General features: G+C 40.4%; 1 protein-coding gene across 4 annotated transcripts in view; it reads right to left on the bottom strand.

Moving 5' to 3' along the window:
• LOC128688590 (nuclear valosin-containing protein-like) overlaps positions 1–13,318 on the bottom strand; it is a 337,361-nt gene extending 324,043 nt beyond the window's left edge. For 2 of the 4 annotated variants that reach the window (XM_070087533.1, XM_070087537.1), the window contains exon 1: positions 895–1,009. Coding sequence is in view for 2 of the 4 variants with exons in the window: in XM_070087530.1 (XP_069943631.1) it covers positions 895–1,009; positions 12,545–12,595 (166 nt within the window). In the remaining 2 variants the exon portion in view is untranslated. Of the gene's footprint in view, positions 1–894; positions 1,010–12,544 lie in introns of those variants that run through there. The other 2 variants (XM_070087530.1, XM_070087528.1) reach the window with 2 other exon arrangements.
• Positions 13,319–13,604: the final 286 nt, after the last annotated feature.

Raw genomic sequence — 13,604 nt, 5'->3', positions numbered from 1 at the left:
TTCCAAATTCATGAGATCTCTTGCTAATTCAGGAGTTCAATTGTACTGTATAAAAAGCTGCATGTCTTGTGGTAGAGAAATTTGTATGTGGAACATTGCACATTTAACATTAGGCTGTTTATTCACTCAGCCAGGCTGTGAACAGTATTTAAAAGGCTACTGATAGGTAGCAACCAGTTTATAGGTTAAGTTAGGTTGGGTTAAATAAATATAAATTAATTACTGTTTTTAATCACAAATAAGTGGCTTGTCTGGCACTGCAGTTCAATAGCAGCTAATATTTGGACAATCAGTTGTTGGTCAAATAGCTTCAGACTTGACAAACAGAACAAAATTGTTATGTACATGTAATACCTTGTAATGTGATAAGAATGAAGTAAATTTATTTAAAAGGTAATGAAAATTTAGTTTATAAGACTGAGAATGAATTATCTACCATGCATCACAGTGATGATTATTCCCTCCTAATATTGTAAGGGTATTAACTGTATTTGATGTTTTTCTCATACAGATAACTTTTGCTGTGAAGAATATGCTGTACAACACAATATATAAATATACAAAGAAACTTATCAAAAAATATATATATTAACCCTTAAATGGTCCAAAGGTATATATACGTTTTCTCGCGTAGCGCCGAATTTTTTGAGAAAAAAAATCTTTTTTTTTTTTAATAGGAAAAAAGAGCATATGGTACACAGGCGTCCCCAATTTTTTTCATATGGCGCAGAGTGAGTGCGCACACCCATTCTCTCATGTCTAGGCGACAGGCTTATCGTGCCAATGTTGAATAAATGACAAAGGAAACGTATATATACGTTTGGGGCACTACGCGAGAGAACGTATATATACATTTGGACCGTTTAAGGGTTAATACAACAGTGCAGTACTTACCTTTCTCAACACTTCGCATGAAGGCCTTTTTATTCTTGCCTCGAAATTCTCGATAATTGTTGATTAGGTAATCTGTCATATCCTCCAAATCAATATGTTTGTGTTCATTCATGTACTGTAAAAGAAGTTTAAATTAATATTTTAACATTAACATTATACAGTGGACCCCCGGTTATCGGCTGGTTCTGTTATCGGCCAGTTTTTCGGCGCCCGGTTATCGGCCGTTAATTCGGTGATTGGCCGTTTGGGACGCATCCATCCGCCGGCTGGGGCCACTTGTGCGTCAGTTTGGCTTTGTCTCTCGGTGGCTGAGGAAGCTTCTGCTCATACATCCAAACATTTTGTTTGTTTCCCATTTTTTTTTTTTTTTGCAGTGCAACTGTGAAATAAGTAGCCATGGCTCCAAAGAAAGTTCCTGTGGTAAAGAAATTGAGAAACACCATGGAATTTAAGCATGAAGTGATAGAAAAGTTTGAGAGTGGTATGAAGGTGGTGGAACTTGCCAGGATGTACAGCAAGAATAAATCAACAATTACATTCATCTTGGCAAAGAAAGAACAAATCAAAGATGCTAATGTTGCAAAAGGAGTAACTTTTCTAACTAAACAAAGGCACCAATAATGTAAGAGATGGAAAAGTTATTATTATTGTGGATTAAGGAAAAAGAATTAGTGAGAGACAGTGTTGTGGAGTCTATTATTTGTGAGAAGGCAAGGCAGTTGCATGAGGATCTTGCAAAGAAAATGCATGGAACAAGTGCTGCAGTTTGTGAATTTAGGGCCAGCAAAGGATGGTTTGATAGATTTAAGAAGCATAGTGGCATACACAGTGTTGTAATGCATGCTAAGGCAGCAAGTTCTGACAAATGTGCGGCTGAAAAATTCATGCAGAAATTCCAGAGGTACATAGAGGCTGAAGGATTCAAACCCCAACAAGTGTTCAATTGTGATGAAACAGGCCTGTTTTGGAAGAATATGCCAAACAGGACCTACATTACCCAGGAGGAAAAGGCACTACCAGGACACAAGCCTCTGAAAGACAGGCTTACTCTTCTGTTGTGTGGTAATGCTAGTGGGGATTTCAAAGTGAAGTCTTTGCATGTGTATCACTCAGAAAATCCCAGAGTGTTCAAGAAAAACAATGTCATGAAAAATAGATTGTGTGTGATGTGGAAAGCTAATCATAAGGCATGGGTCTCAAGGCAAATTTTCAAAGAGTGGGTTAATGATGTGTTTGGCCCAAGTGTGAAAAAATACCTCCTGGAAAAGAAATTGCCACTCAAGTGCCTCCTGTTACTGGACAATGCTGCTGCACATCCTCCAGACTTGCAAAACTAAGTGTTTAGGGACTTCAGTTTCATCACAGTGAAGTTCTTACCTCCTACCACCACTCCTCTCCTCCAGCCCATGGACCAGCAGGTCATTTCTAACTCCAAAAAACTCTACACAAAAGCAGTGTTTCAAAAGTGCTTTGAAGTGACGTCAGACACTTAGTTGACCCTAAGAGTGTTCTGGAGGAATCACTTCACTATCCTCCATTGCATAAGCCTTATAGGTAAGGCTTGGGAGGGAGTGATTTCCAGGACTTTGAACTCTGCTTGGAGAAAACTGTGGCCAGATTGTGTCCAAGAGAGGGATTTTGAAGGGTTTGAGGCTGACCCTGACCCTGACCCTGCCGACCCTGTGGACTCTACTGTGGCACTGGGGAAGTCCCTGGGGTTGGAGGCAAGTGGTGTGGGTGTCGAAGAGTTGGTGGAGGACCACAGGGAAGAGCTAACCACTGAAGAGCTGCAAGAGCTTCAACTTGAACAACAACAGACTGCAGCTGAGGAACTTGCTTCAGAGGAGGAGGAAGAGGGAATGAAGGAGGTGCCTTCTTCAGAGATTAAAGAGGTGTGTGCAATGTGGATTAGGGTGCAAGCTTTTGTAGAGAAACACCACACTGACAAAGCTGAAACAAGCCATATCTGCAACATGTTTAGTGACAAAACCCTGTCCCACTTCAGGAAAATCTTAAACCCTTTCAGGGTTGGTGCCGTACTAGTATGCATAAATTCTAGCGGCTTCAAATTAAGCGGGAAACAGCTGGTAGGCCTAGATGTGAGAGAATGGGTCTGCGTGGTCGGTGTGCGCAGTAGAAAAAAATTCTGGGACCCAGTGGTGCATTGTGGGAATGCCATTTTAGTAGACCTTGTTCACCATGCCTCGCGGTAAGGAGCTCCTCACTCCTCGGCGAACTGGGACACTTTTGTTCCCCAGTGACAGTTCTAATACAGATGGAAGTGCCAGTGAAGATGAGTCTCAAGGTTTTGGCGAGGTTGTGACCGAAACTAATGACCATAACACTGGTAATAGTGAGGAAAACCCAGACAACCCTCAGCCTTCCACCACTGCTGCTGGGCCAGCTTGTTCACATTCAGTTGTACCAGAATCAAAGAGGAAACTCCTATTTTCCCAAATCCCAGACTCAGTTGTGAGCACTTTTGATGATAGTGATAGTGAATATGAACTACAAGCCCTTGAAAACAGTTCCAGTAGTGATAGTGAAGTGGAATATTCTCCAGTGAAGAGTCAGTATATACGACGATATATGCACTCTGGTAGTGTGCCATATGCTATTCCAAGGTGAAGAAGTACATCTCGGAGTACATCCCATGGCTGTACAACAGGAACAGACAGTGAAAATGAAGATGATAGTGTTGAAATTGGGATGGAAAATGTGCATGGTGGTGGTAGTGGTGGTGCTGGGCGTAAGGCACCAGCAGTGGGCCATGCTGCCACCCACGCTGCTGCCTCAGCTGATCTACAACAAAGGCCACCATCCCCCACCCACCCACCACACCAGCCTCCACAACCACAACCACCAGTCAATATCCAGTACCCACCAGCAGACCACACCTGGGATTGGCAGGAAGCTGCCAATTTTGCTCCCAATCCCCATCACTTTGATGAAAGTCAAAGTGGAATATGGCCATCTTGTACACTTGGGAACAATGCCAGTGAACTGGAATGTTTCGAGTTATTCTTTGACGAACCCCTGATGGAAATTATTGTCAGGGAAAGCAACAGATACTACAAGTACACCATGGCAAACACAATACTTTCACCAAACTCATGCCTACACCAGTGGAAGGAGACAACTGTGGCTGAGATGTATCTTTTCTTTGCCACAATAATGCTTATGCCACATGTGTATAAGCACAGTGTGAAATCATACTGGCCAACAAACCGCTTGATTGCAACCCCAGGTTTCAGTGATATAATAGGAGTGAATCGATTTGTGCTACTATTACGTATGCTTCACTTCTCAGACAAAACCAGGCCTGACAGAAATGACAGGTTATGTAAGATTAGGAATGTGTTCATGTACAGGAGGGCCCCACTTATACAGCGGGTTAGGTTCCAGGCTACCGCCATAAAGCGGAAACCGCCGTAAAGTGGAACACCCTTTTTTTCCCACTTACAAATGCATACAAACACTAGATAACAAGTTTACACTAACATATATTATGTTAGCAATAGAACCAGGCATCAAAAAACAATAAAAAAGTACAATACACACATAGTGCACTCATTACTTACCTTAAAATATTTATAGTCTTAATCTAGGGTGAGACAAGTAGTATTTATTGTAAGAAATCAAGTGTGGTATGTATGGTAGTCAGCCAGGCTACCATACCAGGCCACCCCACCCACACATACTATTCTATGATATTTAAGCATCCCAGAGCGATAAAATGTATATACAGTTCACTCATTACTTACCTTAAAATATAGGGTGAGATGAGTAGTATTTATTGTAAAAAATCAAGTGTGGTATGTATGGTAGTCAGCCAGGCTACCATACCAGGCCAACCCACCCACACATACTATTCTATGATATTTAAGCATCCCAGAGCGATAAAATGTATACACAGTTCACTCATTACTTACCTTAAAATATAGGGTGAGATGAGTAGTATTTATTGTAAAAAATCAAGTGTGGTATGTATGGTAGTCAGCCAGGCTACCATACCAGAGAGAAAGAATGAGTGCATGAGAGAGGACAGGCGCAGAGTTATGTAAACAAACCAGGCGAAGGTAAGTTTTGTAAACAGTGTACACGTCTGGTTTGTGTACAAGTTACATTGTGTACAGGTTGTCTCTACATTGATACGGTAGAATAAATAAAGAAGAACACTCCCATTCTCATGTAACATCATTTTGAGAAGAAATGATGCTCTGAGTGAAGGCAATGGAAGTAAGTCACTCTGACTTTTTTGGGTTATCCTAGGTTCTCTACACATATGTTGTTATGTATTTATGTTATGTATCGTGTTTATTATATAATTTTGAAAAAATATCACGGATGGATTAATGAAAATGTGTATATTAACGTAATATACAACATTTAATGATACACCGAGCTCAGACAGCGTAAACAAACAAACTGAACAGGTTGTGGACGATCACTCGGTCAGGCGAAATAGACGGTATTAATACGTGTCCAGTTTTAGTTCATTCATGTACATTTGTAAGAGTTTGTGAAACTTTTACCTTATAATATTTTTATTATTATTATAATAATTAAATCATGAAACAAATACTCTTACACTGTGTACAAGTTAGTACAGAATTATAGCTATAAAGTGAAGGCATACGAAAGGAATATTTTTCTACAGTTATCCCTAGTAACAGGTGACGGGCTAGCGAAAACGTAATTCTTCCGACACTTCTACAAACCGTTTGGTAAACATCTCATATATATTTGTATAAATTTTTATACTGTGGGTGCATGTATCATGTTTGTGTGTTACATAATGTGTTTCTTATATAATTTTGAAAAAATATCATAGATAGATTAAGGGAAATGTCTATATTAACGTAATATGCGACATTAATGCACCCAAGAGATTATTATTATTATTATTATTATTGCATCAAGAGTAGAGAGACTCTTAGTGATTTTAATGTGTACCTACATGCCAGCACAGTGTGTAAGTTTATTTAGGTGCAGGTGTACACAAGTTTAATTATCAAGTACAATACATATAAAATATACAATAACTTTAAAACACTTGAAATTTTGGAAAGTTTCCAGACATAATAAGGAGATGTGCTCAGGGAGAATGTAAACAAACTCGGTGGGCCGCTGTGACCGTATTAGAAAGACAGGTGGGGGGAGCCGTATAGCGAGTTTTGGTCATAATTTGAAATGTCCGTATTAGCGGAACGCCGTAAAGCGAAACGCCGTAAAGCGGGACCCTGCTGTATCTGAAACAGAAATTCAATATGTATTTTTATCCCCTCAGGAAGCTTGTTATTGATGAGTCTTTGATTCTGTTCAAAGGAAGACTCTCATTCAAGCAATACATACCAAGCAAGAGGAAACGCTCTGGTATAAAATTGTTTGTGCTTTGTGATTGTTACAGTGGTCTTGTATTGGATATAATTGTGTACACTGGAAGTAATACATTGCGAGATACCAGGAAGTTACTGGGTATCTCTGGTGATGTGGTTAGAACAATAATGGAAACGTATCTTGGTATGGGACATATTTTATATACTGACAACTGGTACACAAGCCCCTTAATCAGTGATTTCTTGTGAGTGAACATGACAGATGTGTGTGGCACAGCGCGTGCAAATCGTAAACATATGCCCAGGTTCGACGCTGGCACTCGTAGAGGTGAGGTGCAAGCCTTTGCTGCCAATGACATCATGGCAGCAGTTCACCCTAATGAAATGGCAGACACTGGCAGGAAGCATAGAGAAAGCAATGAACCCATTCTAAAACCTGCAGCTGTGATTGACTACACCCACAATATGCATTCATTGGACAAATGTGACATGCAGACTGGGTTTGCTGATTGTGTTCGCAAGAGTTATAAGTGGTACATAAAACTTTTTTTCCATCTTCTGGACATTTCCATGCTCAATGCTTATAATATATATGAGGACCAGAAACAAACCACCATATGGCGAATTTTGTTTGTCTGTCATCAGACAAATAATAATCAAGTACCAAGGAACAGCACCTGCAATAAAAAACCGCCCACGTAATTATCAACAACTACCTTCTCGTCTGAAGCATGATGATCACTTCCTAACAAAACTGCCTGCTACTGCTTCCAAGAAAAAGGCTCAGAAGAGGTGTTATGTCTGTGCACATACAAAAAAACACCCACAACAATGCAGAGACACTCGTTTTATGTGTGAGGAGTGTAAAACACCACTGTGCATGACACCATGTTTCAAAGACTTCCACAGGCTGCAGAACTTCTAAAAACATGTCCTGTGACTGTATATGCGTATATAAAATATAGAAAAATAGTAATAAACAACATTTTGTATTGTTCGTTTGTATAAATATGTTTTGTAAACAAAACAGTGACAACAGTGTTTATGCAGTTATTGTGTAGTATAGAAAAAGAAATAACTTACAAAATAATGCTGATATTGGTCTCACAGGCCATAAAAGTTACTTGGAAAAAAAATAAAAAAAAAATAATAGAAAACAGTACCTAAAAAAATAAAGTAATACCGGGTGACCGGCAGTCGGTGATGTTACCGTATGCCGATCATTTTCTGTCAACTTCACACCTCCATACCTCGGTAAGTATTGATGGTAAAATTTTTTTTTGTTTAGCCTATAAAATTCAGAAAAAAAAAACACTATCTTTTCATAAGAAAAAAATATTTTTTTTTTTTCGAATTTTTACTGACCCTGAGAACAGGTTTGGGAGAGGGCCTGCCGACCCTGAAAAGGTTAAAGAGACGCCAGAAACAGAGCACTCTGGACAGTTATTTTGTGAGACAGGGGTCCAGTGACTCAAGCTGGTCCTAGTTTCATTAAAAGACAAAGAAGTTAAGTAACCCCAGAGAAGGCTTTGCTACCTAAAGTCTTTATGGAGCAGGATTCCGCATCCAAACACTAACTCCTCCCTCTTTCCTCTTCCCTATCTTCCAGAAGCCAGCATTAGCCTTCAATAAAGGTATGTAATACTTACATAATTGTTAAAAAAATTATTTTTTTGTGAATATTTTTGTCTGGAACGGATTAATTGTATTTCCATTAATTCTTATGGGAAATATTAATTCGGTTTTCGGCCGACCTTCTGGAACGGATTATGGCCAATAACCAGGGGTATACTGTATAAGGTATAGAAAAATTGATGCTGACAAATTTTAGTTTTAAATGAAATGTTAAGTGCTTATAATAGTGCAATATAATTTTTTCCTTGTAAAAATGTGCAACTCTTGTGACATTTTATTGTGGCCAAGTTTTGCTTTCTGAGAGCTTTGTCAAGCCAATACAAAACTACAGAGGTATATATAGGTAGCAATGTGAGGTAAGAAAGCATAAGCACTGTAGCAGGCCTACTGGCCCATGTTGTAGATAGTAGTAGTTGTAGTAGTAGTACATAGTAGTGGTGGTGGTGGAGGTAACTCTTGATTGCTGTGTGATGGCAGGGTTTATTTTGTTGAGAACTCTTGTTAACACTTCAGATATGATGAACTTGTTTTATTCTGCTTAATGGTGTCTGAAATGGTAATTAAGGATGATTCAAGACATTGAAGGAATTTATAAGAACGTAAGAACGAAGGAACATTGCAGCAGGCCTACTGGCCCATGCGAGGCAGGTCCAAATCTCCTACCAGCTCAAGCCAATGCACCCAACCTAGTCAGGTCAGGTCACATTGGCTTAAGGGAGGAACACGGCAACGGACCTGGTAGCACAAGCTAATCAGGTCCAACTCGCACCCACCCACACCCCATGTATTTATCCAACCTATTTTTAAAAGCTACACAACGTTCTGGCCTCTATAACTGTACTTGGGAGTTTGTTCCACTCATCCACAACTCTATTACCAAACCAGTACTTTCTTATATCCTTCCTGAATCTGAATTTTTCCAACTTAAAACCATTGCTGCGAGTCCTGTCTAGGCTAGATATTTTCAGCACACTATTTACATCCCCTTTATTTACTCCTGTCTTCCATTTATACACCTCAATCATATCCCCCCTAATTCTACGTCTTTCTAGAGAGTGCAGATTCAGGGCCCTTAGTCTATCCTCATAGGGAAGGTTTCTGATACATGGGATCAACTTTGTCATCCTCCTTTGTACATTTTCCAGAGCATTTATATCCATTCTGTAATACAGTGACCAAAACTGTGCAGCATAATCTAAATGAGGCCTAACCAAGGATGTATAGAGTTGAAGAACAACCTGAGGACTAATATTATTTATGCTTCTTGATACGAAGCCAAGGATTCTACGTGTATTAGCTTTATTGTGAACACTTATGCACTGTTGTCTTGGTTTCAGATTACTGCTAACCAGAACTCCTAAATCTTTTTCGTAATCCATAATATTAAGATCTACATTATTTAGTTTATATGTGGCATGGTTACTGCCCTGTCCAACATTTAGAACTTTGCATTTGTCTTTTTTTAACTGCATCTGCCACCTCTCCGACCACTGCATCAGTCTACTCAAATCTTCCTGGAGTGCTCTAATGTCCTCGTCAGAATGAATTCGACGGCCTATTTTGGTGTCATCAGCAAACTTGCTGATGTTGCTCTTTATGCCCTCATCTATGTCGTTTATGTAGATTGTGAACAGCAGGGGGCCCAACGCTGACCCCTGTGGAACACCGCTCGTTACGCTTCCTCACTCTGATTTCTCCCCATTTATGCAAACTCTCTGCTGCCTATTTGTCAACCATGCCTCTATCCAGGAAAAAATTTCTCCTCCTATTCCATGTGCCTTAATTTTCCTCAATAGTCTCTGATGTGGGACCCTGTCAAAAGACTTACTGAAGTCCATATACACAATATCATATTCATTACCATGATCTACCTCCTCAAATACCCTAGTGAAAAAAGTTAATAAATTCGTAAGGCAGGAACGCCCCTTTGTAAAACCATGCTGAGATTCGTTGATTAATTTATGCTTTTCAAGGTGGCTACGAACTGCCTCAGCAATTATTGATTCCATAAATTTTCCCACTATGGAGGTTGGGCTTATTGGTCTATAGTTCGAAGCTAAGGGCCTGTCACCTGCTTTGAAAATAGGTATCACATTTGCCATTTTCCACTTATCTGGCACCATGCCAGTTTGTAGTGATATGTTGAAAAGATTAGCCAAAGGTTTGCTAAGCTCCTCTTTACATTCCTTTAGAACCCTTGCATACAGTTCATCAGGACCTGGGGATTTGTTAGGTTTTAACTTATCTATTTGCCTAAGGACCATGTCACTTGTGACCCTAATCGTGCACAGTTTATCGTCCTGTTCTACATAATTTATCATTTCTGGAATATCGCTGGTATCCTCCTGTGTAAAAACTGAGAGGAAGTATGTGTTAAAAATTCTACACATTTCCTTATCACTGTCAGTGAGCTGACCCGAGGAACTTTTGAGTGGGCCTATCTTGTCCCTGACCTTACCTCTGTATACCTGAAAGAATCCTTTTGGGTTAGTCTTAGATTCTCTTGCAACTTTAACCTCATAATCTCTTTTTGCTTTTCTAATTCCCTTTTTTATTTCTCTCTTTAACTAAATATATCGATTTCTTAATTGCCCCTCTCCTCTTTTGATTTGCCTATATATGCCTCTCTTTTGACCAATTAGATATTTTAATCTATTGTTCATCCATTTAGGATCATTTTTGTGTGATCTGATTTCCCTATTTGGAACATAATTTGACTGAGCAGCTAGAACTATGCCCTGGAAAGCATCATATCTTTGATCATGATGCAGGTGTCACTGAATCTCATTAAATGGTTGGAGTTCCTGCGATGTACACATGCACTGTTCAAGTTGCCTTTCTGCATGCATTAATGCATACACTGAGAAGTGTTTCAAGGACAGCAAGGAAAAATCCCCAAAATCATTAATTCTCCATGCACTAACACCACTATAAACAAAGTTATAATCTTCCCAAGAGCAAGGTTGCCTTGAACATTTTAAATGTAATTGCAGAAGCCAACAATAGAGTCACTATTACAACTAGCACATCCATCAAAGTCCTGGCCAGTACCAGCTTAATGAAGGTGTTTGTACAATCCCTTACAGAGGTTGTGACAAAGTATACATGGTGAAGCAACACAAGGTGGTCCGTGGCCTAGTAGGCAACACACTCACTTCGCACACAGTGTATATGGCTCTATCCCAGCAAGGGTAGAAACCTGGGTGTTAATCATTTGGTGTGGGTCACATCCTGGGTGACAAGACTGTGGACCACAATGAAAATTAGATAGACAGTCCTTGACAACAAACCGACTTTCTTGGGTTATCCTGGGTGGCTAACCCTCTGGAGTTAAAAACCCAAACAAAATCTTATTTTATCAACATGTCTCAATAAATACATCACTGCATGTAGAATCATTATTATAATAAAAAAAGAAGTGCTAAACCTACTAGGAAGAAGCAACTTGAACAAATAACTAAGTTCATTTAGCTATAGTTACACATAGGTACAGTTACACAAGTTCAGGTGATGACAATTATCATACACAATAACATGTGTGAATTACCTGGGATAACCCAAAAAAACTAGAGGGGCTCATTTTTATTGTGCACGAGTACAACACAGGAACTCCACCAACCATTTAATATAAATCAGTGATGCCCACCTATAATAATAATAATAATAATAATAATAATAATAATTAAAATATCTTCATTTCTGCAATTACATGTACAAGATATAGAGTCCTAGCCGACATCAATGACATACTAATATACAGAAAGCCGCTTGTTATGCAGAGTATTTCAGGAAAATCAGGTCAGTTTTGTCCCAGGATGCAACCCACGCCAATCGATTAACACCCAGGTACCCATTTTACTGATGGGCGAACATAGACAACCTGTATAAGGAAACGCATCCAATGTTTCCACCCTCGCTGGGAACTGAACCCGCACACTCACCATGTGAAGCGAGAGCGTTTGCCAAATTTCCAGACATAAATGTTTGAATCATATTTAATTGTCATTTCAAACACCATTAAAGCTAACAAAGGCAGTTTCACCATCTCTGAGGTATAAGCAAGAGTTCTCCTCCAAACAACACAAGTAACCTTCACATAGTAACCAAGAGTTACCTCCACTGCTGCTAGTACTATATATAACATGGGCCAGTAGGCCTACTACTTTATTTATGCTCTCTTACTTCACGCTGTTACCTCTATATAGCCTCTGTGTCTTTACATCATTTTTACTGGCTTAATAAAGCTCTCAGAGAGTGAAACGTTAAGATAAGATAAGATAAGATAAGATTTCGTTCAGATTTTTAACCCCGGAGGGTTAGCCACCCAGGATAACCCAAGAAAGTCAGTGCGTCATCGAGAACTGTCTAACTTATTTCCATTGGGGTCCTTAATCTTGTCCCCCAGGATGCGACCCACACCAGTCGACTAACACCCAAGTACCTATTTGCTGCTAGGTGAACAGGACAACAGGTGTAAGGAAACGTGTTGAAATGTTTCCACCCGCTGGGAATCGAACCCGGGCCCTCCGTGTGTGAAGCGAGAGCTTTAGCCACCAAGCCACCGGGTCTAAAATGTCACATAAGTTGCACATGTGTCCTTTTACCTAACATATTATGGGTAATTCTTGCAATATTATTGCACAGTTGAACACGTTAAGAGGTTCATATGTTCTCACCTTATTTACTCTGTGAGGTAAACTTCTCTCCTGGAAGTATGGTGGCTTCATTGTGCAACAATAATTGTCTTTAGTGCAGTAACTCAAATGTCTAACAGACAAGTTCCTTCTTCAAGGTAAGTGAAGTTAACTTGAGGTTGTAAACCTGCAGCTGCACCACGCTGCTGCTGCTGCACCACACTGTTGCTGCTGCTGCACCACACTGTTGCTGCTGCTGCACCACACTGTTGCTGCTGCTGCTGCTGCACCACACTGCTGTACCACCACACTGCTACTGCTACACCACACTGCTGCTACTGCTGCACCACACTGCTGTACCACCACACTGCTACTGCTACACCACACTGCTGCTACTGCTGCACCACACTGCTGTTACTGCTGCACCACACTGCTGCTACTGCTGCACCACACTGCTGCTACTGCTACACCACACTGCTGCTACTGCTACACCACACTGCTGCTACTGCTGCACCACACTGCTGCTACTGCTGCACCACACTGCTGCACCACACTGCTACTGCTACACCACACTGTGCTGCACCACACTGTGCTGCACCACACTGCTACTGCTACACCACACTGTGCTGCACCACACTGTGCTGCACCACACTGCTGCTGCACCACACTGCTGCTGCACCACACTGCTGCTGCACCACACTGTGCTGCACCACACTGCTGCTGCACCACACTGTGCTGCACCACACTGCTGCTGCACCACACTGTGCTGCACCACACTGCTGCTGCACCACACTGCTGCTGCACCACACTGCTGCTGCTTGTTAGGGTTGTATGGGACACTAACAACTTACAGTGTCACCCACAACTTCCCAGTGGATCCTCCAAACTTTCCTCAGCACTAGTGTTTACAATTCAAATTCAAATTCAAAGTTTATTCTCTATAAGTATTACAATGCTGAGTTTACAGAATTTGGTTATTGTGTAGTTTACATGTATTAAAATAATAATTACAGAGTGTACCACTAGAACGCCTAGCATGGCTAGGCATTTCGGGCAGACTTAGTTTAATTCTTAATTTCAAAACATTACAAATTATGAGGTA

Source organism: Cherax quadricarinatus, chromosome 2 (genome assembly GCF_038502225.1).
Source record: "Cherax quadricarinatus isolate ZL_2023a chromosome 2, ASM3850222v1, whole genome shotgun sequence".
Lineage (NCBI taxonomy): Eukaryota > Metazoa > Arthropoda > Malacostraca > Decapoda > Parastacidae > Cherax > Cherax quadricarinatus.
The sequence above is the reverse complement of the archived record's forward strand: the minus strand, read 5'-3'. Positions and strand labels throughout refer to the sequence as shown.